At 44.9% G+C, this 18491-nt stretch overlaps 1 protein-coding gene across 3 annotated transcripts; it reads right to left on the bottom strand.

The window, feature by feature from the left end:
- Positions 1-411: 411 nt before the first annotated feature.
- On the bottom strand, positions 412-18148 carry LOC106849389 (cystine/glutamate transporter-like). 3 transcript variants are annotated; one of them, XR_015803640.1, is made up of 14 exons: positions 17971-18148; positions 16990-17266; positions 14979-15243; positions 12725-12851; positions 11866-11981; positions 11141-11266; positions 8700-8799; positions 8567-8611; positions 8248-8371; positions 7829-7932; positions 5871-5967; positions 4942-5029; positions 2560-2734; positions 412-1733 (listed from the first exon to the last, which is right to left on the bottom strand). XR_015803640.1 is itself a non-coding variant. In XM_014869958.2 (14 exons), exons 3-14 carry the CDS (start codon positions 15169-15171, stop codon positions 1669-1671), a joined length of 1422 nt encoding a protein of 473 aa, XP_014725444.1. In that variant the 5' UTR covers positions 15172-15243; positions 16990-17266; positions 17971-18148; the 3' UTR covers positions 412-1668. The 3 variants fall into 3 exon arrangements, 1 of the variants encoding a protein (XP_014725444.1); XR_015803641.1 differs by having other exon boundaries at positions 4942-5006; XM_014869958.2 differs by having other exon boundaries at positions 4942-5091.
- Between the last annotated feature and the right edge of the window lie 343 nt (positions 18149-18491).

Here is an 18491-nt window from a genome sequence, read left to right as displayed (position 1 = left end):
CTGCAGGTTGGTTCCCCAGCCACCCACACTGGGGGTGCTGTATGCCAGGGGGTTCAGCTTCAGCAAAGCCTGGCACAAGGAGGGATTGGCTCTTGTCTGGGAGCCTGGAAGCATTTTCAGATCTCACTTGAACCCATTCTATCATTTAAAGCCAATACCTTCTCCTGTAGGTTGTGATGGGTTCTGCTGTGAGGATTTTCCCAGCAAGACTGTATATCCTGTTGGACAATGTCCAGCAGCTTGTAAATTGAATTTGGGAGGGTAGTGGGGAAACAAGCCCTGCAACTACACTGCTGCTGTCCCAGCTTAATTCAGCACAGGAACAGGAAGCAGTCATTACAAGAATAATAATTCTCAATTGCTTTGAAAAAAACCCAACTGTAGTTCCAAAATTTTACACGTTTCAGTAGATTACATTGGATTTGCAATAGTACTTTTTTATTTTAAGTACATCAATGTTTGACACAAAGGATTAAAAAATGCTCCACATTCTGCTGTTCCTCTTTCCAGCAGTCATTAGAGGAGTCTCAGCACGCTGTTTCCGATCTTTTAGGAACCAGATAATGATTATGTGATTGTAAATAGCTAATTGCTGTTTTATCTGGACATAACATTGCCACATTAATAATGTAAACCAAAGTAATCCAATAATGGAAACCTTTCTTGTGCCATTAGTTCAAATGAGCATTTATGGATTAAATCAGCAAGTCATGTGCAATTGCCAAGTTAAAGCTTGGATGTGAAGTCACTCATGTCTTCTTACAGCACCAAAAGAAGCACTTATTCAGGAATGTGCCCAAGTCTCATCAGTGGTCCCGTCTAATTAAAGGAGGAATTGTATTTTACTGGAGCTAGGCCAAATTCTGAGTTTTCAACTTCACTGGTGAGGAGAAGGTCTGGGAAGTTGGGGGAGGGACCAGAATCTATTCTGTCATATTCTAGTTGATATTTAACTGATTTTTTTTTAATGCATTTGTACATTTTAAAGTGTAATTTCAGAAAAGTAAAATTCAAAGTTGAAAGATTATTTCAAAGCTAAAAAAACTCATTCTCCTTATACAAAAATCAAAGCAAAACATTCTGACTGTACTTCATTAATACTTGAATTTAAAATATCTTCTCATTAGCTCAATCTGCACTTTCTCGTAAAATTTTATCCCCCTGCATTCCCCTTTCCAGCTTATCTGCCTTATTTCTAATTTGCTCTCCCCAACCCTTCCCCTTGTCCACAACAAGGCTACTATAGTAGTTCTCTTTGAAACTTGCATTTGGCTTCCATGTATTGGATTCTAAGTTCTGCAACATGCCCACTTCCTCTACTTGCCAAGCTAGGAAAACAAAATATTGTCTCTGTACACACACACATACACACACACTCAATTTTACTCAGGACTGGGCTAGGCTGCAAAATTAGGATCTTGGTTTCAAAGACACTCAGCAGGCAAAGAAAGCTCATTTCAGAGAACTAGTTTGCTCTTCTGAAAAGAAGAAAAGGGCAGGAACAGATCCCGATTGGCAAGCTCAGGAGCACTTGCAGCAAGGTTTTGGCTCAGTCATCCTCAGTTGCACTGACTAAAAAGAATAAAACACGGCCTGCTTTTGGTAGGATCAAAAGTGTCAAAAATGGTCTAAGTAGATTTTTGTCTTCTGTGAGTCCTGATGGTATTCTCAGTAAGTCTTGATTTCTTGTTGGACAACTTCCAGCAGTAACTGTAGTTTGTGTGTAAGATAATCTGAAAGGGTGGGAAAAAAGGAAGGAAACTTAGTCCAGAGGAAATCCTGAGATACAGCTGTAAAACAGAACATCAGCACTGATAGCTGCAGCACTTTATGCTGGCAGATCACTGTATCTGTTTCCTTTCTTGCTGTATGTTTTCTTCTAATCAGTGGTTACTGATGCACCTCCATCCAATATCAAATCAAAGGAAAACAAGACTTGGAACAGAAATGACAAAATAAACTCAAACCTGGGCTCTCATTTCTGAAAAAAAACCTTGTGCCACCATGCCTACATCCAAAGGAAATCTGTACTAGACACTACATGGAGTGGAGATGTACTTCATTTCCACGGCTACATTTGTGCCCAAACCATCCTGGCCTCTTCACCAAGCTGACAGACCTCTGGCAGTACCCTTCTCCTACCAGTCCTCTCCCAAGCCTTTCAGCAAGTAAGTTTGTGCATGGGGTTACAGCATCTGCCTGTAGTCTCTCCATCCTAACTTTTCATCTTTTTGCTCCATGTCAGACAAATTTGACCCAGAGCTGGTGATCCCAAAGACAGGAAAAAGTTTAGTAGGTACCAGGGCTGGGGTGGGAAAGCAACCCTCCCTGTTCCCCCTGTTGGTAGACCTCAGCCTTGTCTTTGTTAGAACAAATTTGGCTCTGGAGGCTGTGCCTTGGGAAAGGCATCAGAGTGGTGCCAGGGGTCATGATTTAGGTTTCATGAGGTCTGTTGGTCAAGGAGCAATTTGGATCAGAGATGAGTCCAAGGAACAAACCAGCATCCCGACCCTTGAGCATGTATAGGTCCACAATACTGAAAATTAAATGCATACTTACAAAAGAGGTTGCGGCAGCGGTCTGACATCTGCCTGTGAATTATGAGGTAGTAGACTGGAAAACCACTCAAAACCATGGTGCATCCAATGCTAATGCTCACAGGGTCTGAGTAGAAAGACATTGCCACTGTGAAGAGGCAGATGATGGTAAAAGAGACAGGAACAAACAGGGGAACCTGGGGAAAAGAGCACAGAAGACTATCAGGGAAAACTGGTGACAGTAGTCAATCAGACTCTGTATGTGCCAGCACACACTGTATTCATTTCACATCTAAAGAAAATTAATCATATCCTGTCCTGCAGAATGCTTCTGTACAATCAGACTGCAAACAATTGCATCAGCTTCAGTGTGCCCTGTGAGGTGCATGCCTCCTATATTCATGTGCACCAAAATCTGCACCTCACTTGCAACTGGAAGCCAAGCAGAAGGAGAAGCCACCTACGCCCCACGGCTCTGTGAATGTCCTGCATGCACACATACCTACTTGCCTCCTAAGGCAACTGCTGAAGGAAGATCTGAAGTCAAAAAAGAAGTGACACTTTGAATCAAGCTGTTCTTTGCTTATAAAACTCATGACTCGTGTTGACCTGCCTCCAGTTTGCCTGAGACTTATAGTGACTAAACCAAGACAAACCAGACTGCAAATCCCTATCTGTGTAGTACTTGCAGCTTCAGCAACATCATGGTGAAAATCAAAGCAGCACTCAGCACTTCAGCCATAGCCTATTGGGTGAGCCAATTCATCTGGGTTGTTTGGAGAGCAAATAGGAAGACCGCAATAAATAATAAAACTGTGAAACACCCGCTCTGTCTCTGGATCCAAACTCAGCCAAGTAATTCCTTGCCACAGCTGATGGAATGAAGGAGCAGCTCTCACATAGGGTGACAATCTTTACCAGTAATAAAGATTGTATTTCGAACGCTCAACATGCCAAGTTGGAAGAGATCGGCTGCTCTAGGTATGGCAGCCATCCAGCCATCCAGCTTAGGTACTCTTGTTGTCTTTCCAGCCAGAGCATCCCCTGCCAGCCGCTCCTACACGCACACACTCACGCTGCACATCTGCCTACCAAGTGTCCGAGCGGACTGCTCCCTCCTCCTCTTCCCGGTGTCTTCTCACCGTTTTAAACTCAAAATGCTACAGAAAGAGCCAGCGTTGTCACACGAATGCCAGGCTTTGTTCTGCGCCGGGCAGCGGCCCGGGTGCGGCCACTAGAGCGCAGCACGCACCCGCGCAACCTGCGCGCATCCCTTCCCTCCCGCACAGAACTGATAAAAAACAGGGAAAACACTGGGGAAAACCAGCCCAACTAACCAAAAGGCCACTATTTCCCTCCCTCGTTCAATCAGCATTTAGGAGCCGCTAGAAATCTGAATCTTCGTCTGAAGAAAACCAGGGTAAAATCTGAAAGCATCAGCATTGCCACCCGCTAATAAATCTCTCCTGAGAAATTTGGTTTGAAAGAAAAATTAAAAACTTCTTCAGTTTGGTTCTGGAGGAGCACACGAGTGCAGCCAACCAACAAACTGGGAAGCCTTAAGAGCTCTGCTAAATGCAAAGACCGAGAGGAAAAATTACGCCAAACTTGCAGGAAGATGCGCCCAGCACATAGAGAACCCCTGCGAGCTGCAGGAGGTGTTCCTGTCCCCCGAGCTCCTCGCTGCCCAGCGGCCTCGGACGTTCCCTCTCTTCCCCGAGAGCACCATGCAGGGTGACCAGAGTCAGGAACAATCTGTGCCTGCCTCAAGCACCACCCCAAGCTAATTAATGCCTTCTGCACATGATCCGGCAGTGGGAAAGGTTCCCGAGCACAGGAAAGCTGCCCCAGCACCAGCTCCAGCATCCCCTGCTGACATCAGGGGGATCCCAGCACCCAGCAGAGTGAGGAAGGCCACAAGAGGGGCCCACTGCTTTACACGAGACAGTATTTCTATAGCAGCAGATGATTCCTCCCAAGTCGGGTTTGCTCCTTCCATCCAAGCCTGACACCTTCTTGTTTCTCAGCTAGAGCTGAGACTGATCTACCACTGAAATAACATCCAGGCAAGAGTCCCTTCTTGTAGCCCACAAGAGATGAGCGAGAGAGCTGCTCTCTCTACATCTCCCAGTTCCAAGGCTGAAACTTTGTCCCCTGTAGCAAGCAACCTTCTAACAGATGCATCTGGTGACTCCATGTAGAGCTGTCTTTATAGGATTTACCACATCTGGCTGTTTGGGCACATCAACCAATTCCAGGAACTCCTCATAGGCATTACCAAGCATCAGGGACTGAAACCCTTTAGAGCCTAAAGGCAACCATGGCCATGTAAGGGTGTAATTATTAGCAAACCAAAGAGAGGAGTGACAGGCCTGCACACTGCAGGGGCGTGCTGTGCATTTACCTTGAAGGGGCTGTGCAGCTCTGGGTGACGGTGGCGGTGCACGATGAGCCCGAGGGTGGCCAGTCCTATGAAGAGCCATCGGGAAAAGCTGAAGAAGTTCAGTAGATGGTAAATGTCTCCAATGCACACCATGACAGTGACCAAAGGGAACTGAGCATTGTGAACATGAAATACAGTCATTAAAGCCATGGATCACCCCCTCTAATCCCCCTGGAACTACTTCACAGCCCCAACATTTTGGAGGTCAGACAGCTTTACAAAACAGTGTCACAGACTGAAGGCAAAATACCTAAAGGCAATGTTCTGTAGTGCTACAGAAAAGAGTGATCATTTCAATATCAGCAGCCTCTTAGATGTTTCATGTCCAAGCCAGGGCAATTAAAACATGCATAATCCAAAAGCCTGCACTGCTGGTACACAAGCTATCTACAGTGACATTTGCTAAGTTTTTAGCAGGTCAGCCAAGCTGCAACAGGCACAGCAGCACAGTTGGGATGAAGCTGGACCATTGCCAGAAAAAAAAACCCTGAACAAACCAAAATGTGAGACCAGACCATCTCTACAAATGCTCATTGCCTGCATTTCCACCACACCTGGGAGTTTTCAATTTCCAAAGAGCCAAAGCCTAGCAGAGGTGTTTTTGTAAGGCAATATCAAGCAGCACCTGTGGCAGATGGTAGGGACTGTGCTTTTAAAAAAGGTGTATAATGTTATAAGGCAGGGACCTCAAGGCTGTACATTTGGATACCACTGCTGACTCAAGGGGACTTAATACTTTGCAGCCATTTCCTGTATGCTGCCTTCTTTATTTTTCAGGGGATAATTTAATGTCTCAACACCCTTTAAAATTCCTCAGTTTATCCAGTCCTTGCAAGAAAGCCAAGACAGCAAAAGAGCAGAGCATGTCACACACAGCCAGATCTCCTTACCATTAACATGACAGCAGGAAGGGGGGTGTGCCTTCGAATGTGGATCATGGAGAAGAGAGGAGGCCACTGCCCTTCCCTGGAAGCCACAAACAGAGTCCTAGGAAAAGACAGGGAGCCCTAGACATTAACATCCTACTTCCACGTTAGAAATGAGATCAGTCACTGGACTGACCTGAGGCATCAAGGCACCCACTCCCTTCCCCAGCACAAGCCTGCTTTTGAAGGCCACAGCTCTGCCTTTAGCTGCACTTTCATAGAAAGTTTGGTTTGGGTTGGAACCCACACCCCTGCCATGGGCAGGGACAGCTTACACTAGACTGAGTTGCTCAGAGCTCCACTTTGGGGGCATCTGGAAGAAAACCCCAGGGTTGAATTTCCACAGCTCTCCCAAGACCAGTTCAGTGCAGTTCCGAGCCCACCATCAGAACCACTGGCAGTGTCTCCTTGGGTGCCTCATTAGCAGAGACCTTTGGGCAAGTCCAAAGTGACCATGAATGAGCTCAGACTAGAAACAGGAGTAAGAAAGTCTCTTGCCATCAAAAAAGGAATTAATCTTTTCAGTGAAAAGGAAGTGGAGAGATCACAAACTTCAGTCCTTTGTAAGAGAAACTAGTGCGTTTATGAATGGGGATTGTCAGCTTTGAAGCCTATATTCTTATATGAACACATACAGAAAAAATAAAGTGCAATCTCCTCAAATGACAGAAGATTTCCAATCCTCTGGTCAGCTGTTGGAAAATACAGTTTGTCATACTGCCAAGAGACCAGCTTCACACAAGAACAGCTATAAAATGAGAGCAGAGAGTTCCTTGCTTGCATCCCTCCTTTGACTCATGAAAAAGCAATTAGGGAGAAAACAATCACATCCAATTTTATAAATTTAATATCCTCAAACAAACCATGCCAGAGCATCAGCTGGGCTGAAGCAGGGCCCCAAGCAGCTGGGGCACAAGTGTACAACTGGTTTTATTGCTGTCTCTGTGGCTTTGCAGGGGTGTGGCTGGCAGGCAGCCAGGGAGGCCCCATCAGTGTTTATATGGACTTTCTGCAGTGATTATGTTAATGATGCCAGAATGGGGGAGAGAAGGTCAACAGGGGACATGAAGAACCTCTGTGCTGCCCAGAGACTTCTTATCCTCAAATAAAACCCTTATCAGCTAATGGGAAGGATTGTCCACACCTGTATTTAATACAAGACTTTGGGGTAGTGGATCAGATAATTCATTAGCTTTCAGATCAACTGATTTTTTCCCTTTGAAATCAAAGCTGTGAAGCAGAACCCGTGGCTGAGAGTTTGCTCAGCTCCACAGGACCAGCACAACATAGTTCTTCATAAGGTCTGCCCTGCTCTCCAGTTTCAAGGCTCCCATAAGGACACGGAGTGTGGCACACAGTGAAGCTGGCAAGTTTATTTTTCCACGGAACAAAGCTTTTCTTATTGCTATAACAAGACTTCTTGAACCTTGACTATTGCTATGAGAATAGCCCATTCCAATGATATTTCACTGACTTCAAAGCAAAGTCCTCAAGGGAGAGTTTGCCTAGAGAGCCTCACAATAGAGGGACCCCATGCCCTGCAGCAGCACAGCTGGGTGAACCCAGTGAAAGAAGACTCAATCTCACTGAGCAGCTGCCAACATCAACAAAGCCTTCAGTTCACCAGAAACATTGACATTTCACATTAAACTGGGGATTTAAACTGAAGGGTAGGGGAGAAGATAAAAATCTTTCTTTGTGACCAGTCCTGGGTACCAAAGTCTGGACCTGGTCAGAAGCAGAAAAAGTAAACTCTTAGCCAGAAGGAACCATCCTGTATCTGCAAACCTGGGTATCAAAAGCCTTATTTTTCTCACAGGAGTGGCTAAAATGACATTGTGTGGGTGGGTAGTTGCAAAGGTTGGTGATGTTTTCCTCTGATTCAGTGAGCCAAAAGCATAATAGATCTTTAGGGATGTGACCTTGAAAATGTGAAGATTCCTCCATTCAGGGTTCCAAAGCAGGACAGTGCAACAAGGACAGGGACCACGGAGATCAGGCTTTTGAAGGCTCGCTGCACAAAGCTCTGGAGAAAGAGCAAACGTGACTTTAGGGAGCATGTGGTGATCTCTAGGTTAGGTGCCATCAGGGTCAAAACCAAGAAAACTTCTTCCACTGAAGGAGTACTATAGAAGTCATAAATCTCACCTTTTCTACTGTCATCTACAGGTTATTTTCATTATTTTTTAGGCATGAGAAGAAGAATTTAGTGTTGTCCAGTCATCCAGAGAAATTGCAAAGCAATAAAGCATTTTATAGGAAAACCATTTCTGGAAGACTTGCCATGAGCACAGCATAAGCTGGCCACACTGAGGAGGTAACAACAGCAATGACAACTCACCACAGCCACAGCAGGAGAAGCCAGAACATCTTGTGTTCCCAGGACTGTGTAATAGGATACGTTGGTGAGCATGTACCCCACAATTACCATGATCACAGACACGATGACAGCCAGGGGGATATTTCTACAAGGAAGTGGAACACACACACACAAAGAACAAGCTGCTGTCGCTTGTTATGCACAGTATTACTGCAGATTTTATCTGGTAGTACAATTGATGGCAGTCAGGTGAACCCACAAACTCATTCCTCCTGTACTGCACTTGGAAAAGCTGCAGCCCAGAGGCTGGAAACCCAGGGCAGCTTCCTCCCAGCCTTACCGTTCAGGTTTGACCAACTCTTCACGCACAAAGCTGGTCTGAAACCTGCACGATGGAGGGGAAGAGATGGGGTGAGAGTCTGAGTCGTGCTGAGGACACCTGTGTGTATGAAGTGCCCTCCCACCGCACCTACCAGCCGGAGTATGCGAACATGCCTGCATAGAAAGCCAGGGGGAGCTTGTCCAGAACCAGCGACTGTCTGTCAAAAGCATCCTGGAAGTGCTCGGTGTGGCCTGCAGAGGAGATAAACAACACATACAGAACAGGAAAATGTCAGAAACAGGCTTCCTTCCCTCTAGGATAACATCCCTTGTACCTCTTGCCCAGACCTGGGAGGAGGGTTTGCGATTTCCTTGGAGCAGGGTATTCAAAATCATTTCATTGCTTTAATTTCAGTGCTGTTGCTGATATGTTTACTTTCCTACAGTGACATTAAAACAAAAAAAAAAAAAATCTATCCCTTGTCCAGCTATGGTAAGCATTTCAGGAAGAGCAACAACAATAGCTGGTTGTTTCCAACAGACTCTGCTGTGGGAACAGGAGATTATGGAGATGAGGGGATCTGTGTTGTCCTCTCGTTCCTGGAGGGCCAAAATTAAGTTGCTGGATTGACCCCCCCCCCCCGTTCCATCCCCAGCCCCCTCAGCAGCTGGACACACACTGCCCTTTGATGTGGTGCAGCCAGCGAGGAGACTAACTCAGCTCTCACTGTGCTCTCTCCTGTTCCTGCTGCTGGAGCATTGACCCCAGCCCTGTGCTGGCCAGAGCATGGGAACCAGGCTGGGGGAGGGAATGGGAGCAGGGATCTGCCAGTCTGACCCACTAACCACTCACCCACAGGAAAGGATACTTGAAAATAAAATTTTCAAAGTAGAGGTGTCTCAGGTATTTACCAACTCTAAGTTTCCTTCAAGCTTGAAATGACAAAACAGAATTTAACAACAACAAAAAAAATCAAAGCCAGGATTTTCTCTAAATAAAACAAAACAAAACAACAACAACAAAAAAAAATAGGGAAGAGAGAAATGCTGAATGGCCTCTCAATCGAACACAGTCAAAAGGAATTGCATTCCCAACATCTTCAGATCCAGGTAACCCAAGGTCTGATTCCACATCTATGTTAAATTTTCCATAATAAACTCCCTTTAAGAGGTGAGAAGCTTGCCTAGTTGGTTTTCACCAGGCAAGATGTGACATAGCATGTAAGACATGGAGAAAACTAGGCCACTTCTATGGAGGTGCTTCTGCAAGAAGTTCAGTGACAAGATTTGAGCATTTGGGTTTGAAATACTGGCCCAACAAGTCTCTAATATAAGCCTGAGCCAAAGAGAAGGTAATGACAGAGGAAAGGGCAGAAGTGCAATCCAAAAGAAGCAGCACAAGGCAGAGGAATCAGGCAAAATTATTTAAAAGCACAAAACTGATTTTTAAGCACCAAAAAAAACCCGAAGTTAATTTAAAAATAGGTTTGAAGAAAACTAACCCAAAGTATAGGAGTGGGCATATTGGGGTACTTTTTTAATGTTCTGAAATGATGGCTAGTAAGTGATGGTGCATGAAAAGGATTTATTGCCTGCAATGCATTAATGAGCAATTTACAGTCCCCTGTGAGTCACATTAAATCCAACCTGTCACACTGGAGTCTCTCGGTGAAGTCTCCCTCCAGATGTCACCTGCACTTATCCTCCCCACCAGAGGACAGGAGCCAGGGCTCCAGATTGTCATTTGAAGGCATTCCTAACAATAATGGCTCAGGATCCTAGCTGCAGGGAGTCCTTTAGTTCAGCCAGCCAGCCCAAGGGGAGATTTGCATGTTCAAAGGAGCCAGCTCCAGGCATCAGAAAGTAACACAAATACAAGCACGGAGCCCACTGCCTGTGGTGTTTCCTCTGCAGAAGGTAATAGTATGAAGCGGGAGAAGGCTTCATCCCTTGAGTGGGAATGCCTTGGGCTTTTCTATAAACTGAGGCTTGGATTAGAGCCAATACTCTTGTATTGGTAGGGGTTTTCTCCCCCACTCTGCTCGTGTGTTGCGATTTTGATTAAACCAGGCAGAAAACACCGCATTGTGAGCATGGAATCCTGCACCAAGTTCATTGTAAGTTCACTAAATTACCACCCATCTCGATCTGGAGGTAAAAAGCATCAGCTTATGCCACAGAAAGGCTAGAGATGTCATTACCAGGGCTCAGCTGTGACTGGCACAGGGGATGCTGTCACATATCCTAAATGTCCGTCAAATATGTGCTGCTTTGGAAAGATTTTGAGCTACACTGGAAATAGGCAAGTCTGACTCCAAAAGAGCATCTGCAGAGACAGGGCTAGGCTCATCCACTGGCACTAAGACCCACAAAATTTTGGAGAAAGCACCACCCAGCCAAGTAGATCAGCCCAGTGCAATGATGCAGCTTGCGATGGTCTCAGCTCCCAGCTAATCCACACCTGGCAGGCACATGGACAGAGAAGGCTCCTGCCAGCTGGGTGAGCACCACACTTGACACTTGGGACTGATAAAAGCCACGATTTGGATTGGTGCCATTGAGCACCCTCCCTTAGCCATGCAGCAACACCTACCCTGGGCCAGCAGCATCATCCCTGGCACGATGATGAGTGCAAGAGCCAGGAGTTTGACAATGGACAGCGCCGTCTGCAGCCGCGCGCTCCAGGTGACGCTCCAGGAATTGAGGGTGAGGACCATGTCTGGAGAGAAAACCACACTGCTACAGCTGCAGCCTGGGCTCAACACACACAGGAAAAACACAGCAGCTCTCCCTGCACTAGGGGTGCTGGGGGAAAGCTGCATCTTTATGCCTTAGACAGGATGCCTGGGGTGAGGGATGTCAGAAAACATCGGTGTGGTCCAGCACACAGTGTTTAAAGAGGGAGCTGACTTGTACTCCTAAAAGGGAGCAGGAACCTGGTTCCTGCTGGGTGATCCACACCAGTCTGGAGCAGACAGGACAGTTTCATGGGCTGGATGCACCAGGAGAGGAGTCCAAAACCTCAGGTCTTACACCCACAACTCATGTGGCTTTTGCACAATTACACATGGAGAGTTTCTGCTCCCACACCTGGCAAAATCCCCCTACCTAGGGCTCCAGCTGGTCAACAGGGAGGCCCATTCCCCTTCCTAGAGAATATAGTGACCCAACACCATCACCTTGAATGAGAACATTTTAGCTGAGGAGGTAAGCCAGGACCCTTATCCCACAGCTGTCCCAGGAAATAACACCCCATAAGTGGTCCTAGTCTAGGGCAGAGAGGCCAGGATGGACAATCCCACAAGTGTTAGAACTTACAGTAGCCCAGGAGAGATACGAGCTTCACTGCAGGGACAGGGGCAGCACAGGGGGCGAAAAAAGGCTCCAGCATGTATCGTCCAAACGCCAGGGAAACCACAGCACTGTTGGCAGGCCTGGAGTGGGGGGAAGCAAGCACAAACTGCCCTGAGGATGGCTGAAAAATGGCATGAGGCAAAACTGCACAAAACTTGGGAAGAGGAGCAAGTTTCCCTGCCTGGATTAATCCTCTCACCCATGCAGATGGTGAATTCCCATTGAGTTTTTCTCATAGGTTTTTCTCATGGGTTAAAACCCACATGCTGAAAAATGATTAATTTCCAACTTGAAAGCAAAAGTTGAGATTAATCATACTGAGCAATGCAAGTGTAGTTCATATGTTCTGCTTCATCTAAGCTTACAAGAAGAATACAGGTTATTGAGAGGTGAGGATTTCCTTTTTAATGCTAAAAAAAGAAGTCGTTCACAATTGTATAAATTATTTAACTTGGGCCTAAACCAGGAAATTGTCTCCACTTTCTGAATCTGGAGAAACCAAAGAAGTTTCACACTGAAACCAGAAGATCTGAAATAAATCTGGCATCTATTGTCAGTCTCTGAAATGTACCACAGCTCTTGGGGAATACAAGCTGCCAGGGGAGAAGAGAGATATTCTTCCAGTACAGAACACATTTAACATTTGTAACTATTTCCACATTGCATCTTCTTCCTTTTATCACTGAAAAATCTTCAAAAATCATTCAGCTTGTTTCTACTCTTTCCTTTACAAACTGCCTGGACTGTTACCTGGCACCATAACTTTTGGGATTTTAAATTATCACTGCATCCAGGAAGAGGCAAGCAAACCCAAATCTCTTACCTGATAGCAAAAAACTCCGCCCACAGGAATAAGAAGCTTGGCAGAGGCCCTAGTGTCTCCAAAATGTAGATATAATGTCCTCCAGACTTGGTAATTCTTGTTCCAAGCTCTGCATAACACAAGGCACCTGGAAAAGTTCAGGTAGAAATGTACCAAGTAAATAATCCCAGGGATTTTCCCTTTTCTGTGTGATTTTTCAGGGATTGAACAAATTCATTTAAAATAAGTAGTGAATGAGAGAGAGAAAAAGTTTTAACAGAACCACTTTTCCCTATTTTTGTGCACTACCGTGCTTTGAAGTGAGTTTTGAAGTAATTGGCTTACCCATCAGGTGGAAAGAAATTCTCTATTTTGTGGCTAATGTTACAACATTTCCATGGAAGCTCCGAAGAAGAGTGTGTGATAGAAATGCTGCACAGAGCTACAAGAGGTTTCCTTTGAAATCCTTTACCCTGGAATTTTGCTTCTCCTCACAGTTAGCCTGGTGAAATGGTGCTCACAAAGCAGCCACAGCAGCTCAGCCACAAGCCATGGCTGAAGTGGCCATTCCAATCGTGTTTTTGGTCCCAGGCCACATTCTTGTGTCCTTATCTTGCATCTTCACATAAATCCCTTCCCTCCCTTGACTCCAGTGGTGACATGGCCATGCCTCCAAGTCCCATGGCAATCATGCCATGCTCAGGTCGTGCAGGATGGTGACAACCTCAATGTTTCCTGCCTCCCTGCTGGAAAATTTGTGCAGAACTCCTGTTCAAAGCATCAAATAGAGGCAGACAGCTCATCTCCTTTATTCCAATGGGTCCCTCTAAATGCTTCAAGCATGCATATTAGTGTGTTGCTGAACTCATGCAATGGGACTTGTATATATGCCCCACTTGAATGAAAAAAAAAGCATAAAAGAGAGCAGGCCTTTTTAAATATACTGTAAAAAAGTGTCAGAGAAATGATCAGGGGAGGTCATCAAGCTGATAAAAGGGAAGAACAAACCAACAAATCCAGCTACAAAATGCAATCACTTGATAAAGAGGCTCCCTAAGCCTTTCCAGCAGAGTGTATCAAAGGATGCTGTAGAAGGAGAAACCTTTGCAAGTGCAGAGCTTAGCTATGTGATTTAACATACATTACACACACTATCATTTACTGCTCTGTTTGGTTAAAAGAAACACCCTGCTCCTGTTATATTGTCAGCTTTTCTTTAAGCAGAAGTGTATAATTCCCCAAACAACCACATAGAGGTTAGGAACTACTAACTGCTAAGAGCAATTTATTGCCTTATTAACAATTGAATGTCTCAGTTTCTAAACTTGCATGCACATGTCACAGTGTCAAAGTGTTTGCTTTTTTTTCATATAGAGTATTTATCTTTTCTTGTTGTTTTGTTTGTTGTTGTTATTGCTGTTGGTTTTTTAATAAGTTACAGAAAAGAAAAATGTTAAGGTCACCCACTGTAATAATCATCAGATTTCTCTCCTGGGCTGGGAGAACTTGCAGTTGCCCTAATAGCACCTTTAGAGAGTTTCTGAGATGGTGATTTTATACAGTTAATGAAAGAAACTAAAAGCCATGTGTTTAATCCACTGTAACTTATAAGAGCTGTGTTATTTCAAAAGAACTAGAATGAAACTGTCATCAAAACGACAACTCTTTGTGAGAAAAGACTGGTATTAAATGGCAGAAATGAAGCCAATATAACACACAGAAAGTGGGGCAGCATCAGACATAGCCACAGCATTTCCTACAGACACCCAACACCCACCCCAGGCTGGTGCATGCCCTGCAGCCCCCCAGGAATTCTTCTCCAGCTGTTCCCTCTGACAGAAAGGGGGTCCCACGTGGCATATTGGGACTCTCCCATCTTACTCTCTTCACAGTGCCTCTGGAAAGCACAGCACAGCCCTCGGATTCCTTTTTAGGTACCTACATCTCCTTTCTACCTTACAGAAAGAGTCCCCTCACCCTCTCCCAGCTTTCCTGGCAGAGACCACGCTGTCTCCATTTGCAGTCACTGTCACTCCCCTGCCCTGGACTTGTACATGAATTGATATTCACAGACCATAAGTGCTGGAAGTTTGTCCATTACCCCAAGGAAATAATTTGAACTAAAAACTCCTAGTGACCATCCCCTGACTTCTTAAACCCTCTTAAACCAGAAATTTGGGGTTTATTCACCTCCCAACTTTCTAAACACAAAAATGCCCAGGCTCCCCTCAGCTCCCAGGTGCTTTAGCAAAGGCTGCCAAAGCTCAGCACTCACCAAACATGGAGAGGAGTCCACAGGAAAACCAGACAACCAGGGAGAATCCCACACTGCCCGAGTTTTGCAGCACTCCCTTGGGGGAAATAAAGATGCCACTGCCAACCATGCTGCCGATGAGCAGCGAGAAAGCCCTCAGCAGAGTTATCTTTTTCCTCAGGAAAATGGCCTCTTCTTTCTTGTTTTTCCCCATGGCTTTCTTCTAATCACAGGGCAATGTCTCACATTCAGAAGCTACAGTCTCCCAAGTGTCGTCAAGGCTCACCTGTAAGACAAAGAGTTAGGGATTCAAGGATCTGCTTTTCTGGACAATTTTTTTTTTTTTCAGTAACTGGTCAAGAGCTTTTGAATCTGCTCTGCTCAGCTGCAGGAATTAACAGCCAGGCCACAGGTGCATAGAACACCCTTGGTATCACCTCTCTCATCAGCACAGCTCCCAAGAGACACTTTAAGTGTTTTCTGCTTCTTCCAGGCAGCACAGAGCTTTACATGTTGCATGCCAGCCACACCTCAGGATGATTCCCAAATTTGACTTTGAGTAATGTCAGATTGCCCAGACTGGAAGTGGCCAGCTTAGGGTTAATTTCATGGGCTCTAATATGGGGATACATTGATTTCAGAAAACAGATTTAAACTGGCAGAAAACAGATTTAAAGTTGCCAACTAACAATCAATACCTTGAGGATCTCTGAGGTTAGAAAAACATTAAGCTGCATAGTCAGTGCACAGAGAGGATTTCAGCTTTTTTAACTTTCTATCCACCCTTGCTGAATGAACTAGTCCTGATTTTCTCACCAGAGCTTTTTTACCATTGTTTCTTAATACAGTGTCAAGCTTTTTGACTTTCAAAGTATTGAAGAGTCAGGAATAAGTACTGTTTACAATTGTAAGACAGAGCTTAGTCATTACTAACAGACCTGCCATTTCTTCTATTAATATAAAAAATTCCTTGGTAATAACAGCAGTGAAGTTTTTCCTAGAAAAGAAGGAACTTCAGATACTTCAAGGATCATGAGTTGATCCAGATTTAGTTTTCACAAACTGCACTTCCCACTTCCCCTCCTTGTCTCTCCTGTCTCTCTCTATTACCCCTAAATTGGCAACTTCACCAAGAAACTCACCTTTTGCTTAGGCAGGTAAGATGAATTCAGGTCAGTTACTACAGCCTAATTTGCTGTAGCAAGCTTGTCTGTAGTTTTCCTAATAGCAAGGTAGAAGTTTTACACTAGTAATTATCCCTGGTAGAGCAGGCAAGACAAGTCTGGAGTAGATAATTTGGCTCTTGTATGTATCACACATCCCCAACAATGCTCACACACTCAGCTTCAGTACTTTTATTTCCATTATTCTAACACGGTAAATTGCATCATGGTGAATATTTGCCCCAGCCCCATGGCTGTGTATTATTGCAAAGTTACACTTTACCTAAGACCCTATTTTATGAGTTTCTTGAATAAATTAGTAATTGCAGTGGTGTGTCCACAAGGAGACAGTGGTCACCTCTAGAAGCAGACCTAAGCAGCCAGAAATTGCTTTCTTGGTAGAGAGATTAAAATGTTCCCCTAACTCTGAGGGGACAATTCTCGTTACCACTCACTCACGATATTTCTTTGCATTCCCTGTATAAATTCAGTGTAACCAAGGTCTTTTCTCCCCCATCCCCAGCTCTTTTCCCACCTGGAAGCTGGGTTATCACTTTCTCTGCACACATATGACAAGCACATGCAAAAAGCCCTTTCTCCTGACAGCAGCATGAGCTGGTTTCTCTGAGACTGTGCCAAGCCTGCACAAGCTTCTCCTCAATCAAACCAGCCAAGTTTAGTTATTAAACCTCTAATGAGTCCCACAGGACTCCTTAAGGCTCAGATGGGTCACATCAGCCTCATCTGGTCCCACAGAGCTGCTCCTCAGAGTCCCGAAACCTCACAGGGCTGCTCTGGAAGAGCAGAGACAGACCCCTGGGAGCCCCCCAACCCCTGAGCTGCAGTTTCCTTAGTCACCAATTAATTACCTTAATGCTGAATACCAATATTGTCTGGTATTTCTCAGCTGAAATGAGACCTGCTCAGCATTCATTTGCAGGGGTGAAACACAGAGCCTCACCAACTGAAACCAAACCGAAGAGAGATGCTGTGCACAGCTATGTCTAAAGCACCGTTTGGAGAGAATTAAAAGTGCACTTATCTGTTTGGCTGGGTTTTAAACAAAGCAGGTGCATTTACAGTCCATCAGACTCCCATTTCTGCTGGGATCCCGAAGCCGCAGAAGACAGCGTCTCTTTGCAGGCTCTGAAATCACACAGAGAGAGCAGGGGAGGAACAAAAAAAAAAACAAAAAAAAAAAAAACCAGGAGAGATCAAATCAAATTTACAGACCAGGTTAATGATCCAAAGTAAACACCAAACTCCGTACTTCTGTCCCCCATGCTTTTTTTTTTTATTTTTTTAAATACTACTGCCGTGCAAAAGTACGTGGAGATAAAAAAATCCAGTCCAGTAAATTTTAGAAACATGAAATGAATCAGTACTTGTTCCAGAAGTGGTTGAAGGAGGAGGAAAAAAGGCGGAAAAGGAAAAAAATATATAAAGAGTAACAGAAAGCTATTGAATAGAACTTCAAAGAGTCACCTAGCAGAGCCTACAGCCCAGAGAGACCATTCCTGCCTGCTCAGCTTTCCAGCTACATTCCAGCACCAGGCACATTAAAATTCAGGGATGTTAATCCTTGTGGCAATGCTTAAGAATATTCACAATGTGCTTAGCACAAAGGAAACAGCCAAAGCTGCTTTGACCTAAAGGATAGGCTCAAATCCTTCTTGTCCCAAAATGCAGATACCTTTACATGAGAGAGCTCATCAGTCAGCAGGGCTGGAGAAAAACACTGCTCACACCTATTTCACATCTTATCACGTATATTGGATCCCTGTTCTTCCTTGTTCTTCATTTGCACTGATTTTATTGTTGGTTTGGGGTTTTTTAGCTGTGAATCTTACCTCACAAGCACTGGAGAGGGAGGAGACAGGCGTGAAGGGAGAATCATGTCTGTCACTCTCTGTGGTGTCTGGAAGCCCCAGCCAAGAGCAGGAGCCACTGTGCTCAGCACAGAGTGGATGTTACTCTGATAAAAAGCTAGTGAGATAAACAAGCAAGCTGGAAAAGGAGAGGAGGGACAGAGCACCATTCTCAGCTGGGAGCTGAGACCTAGAACAACAAGAGACCTTTCTCCTCCCATCGTGCAGGGAGCTGATGGCATCCCAGGGAAAGCAGACCAGAGCCCCTCTTCAATAACCTACCCCTTGAAAAACACCCCAGCTACTAGGGAATATTCCTAAATATTTACAGCTGTATTTTCTTTGCATCCTCAGTCAATATCATATAGCCAAGAACAGGTTAACTCCTTCCTTTTCGTACTGCAAAAGATGCAGGCATCAAACTATTCCTTGCAGTCTCACTATTTTTTCTTTTTTGGTGCCAAAAATGTCACTCCAATGTCTACCACAAGGCACAGAATCTA

The sequence above is a fragment of the Sturnus vulgaris genome, chromosome 5 (genome assembly GCF_052056855.1).
Source record: "Sturnus vulgaris isolate bStuVul1 chromosome 5, bStuVul1.hap1, whole genome shotgun sequence".
Classification (NCBI taxonomy): Eukaryota; Metazoa; Chordata; class Aves; order Passeriformes; family Sturnidae; genus Sturnus; species Sturnus vulgaris.
Note: the sequence above shows the minus strand (reverse complement) of the source record. Positions and strands in the feature narration are given on the sequence as shown.

What these genes read in the sequence shown, in the direction of transcription:
- LOC106849389 (XM_014869958.2), bottom strand. Translation starts at nt 15,171, where the DNA reads ATGGGGAAAAACAAGAAAGAAGAGGCCATTTTCCTGAGGAAAAAGATA. An exon ending in TTCCTGCTGTCATGTTAATG is followed by an intron (nt 5,092 to 5,870) that starts GTAAGGAGATCT and finishes CACAATGCTCAG; the next exon opens with TTCCCTTTGGTCACTGTCAT. An exon ending in AGCTGCACAGCCCCTTCAAG is followed by an intron (nt 2,735 to 4,941) that starts GTAAATGCACAG and finishes TCTTTTCCCCAG; the next exon opens with GTTCCCCTGTTTGTTCCTGT.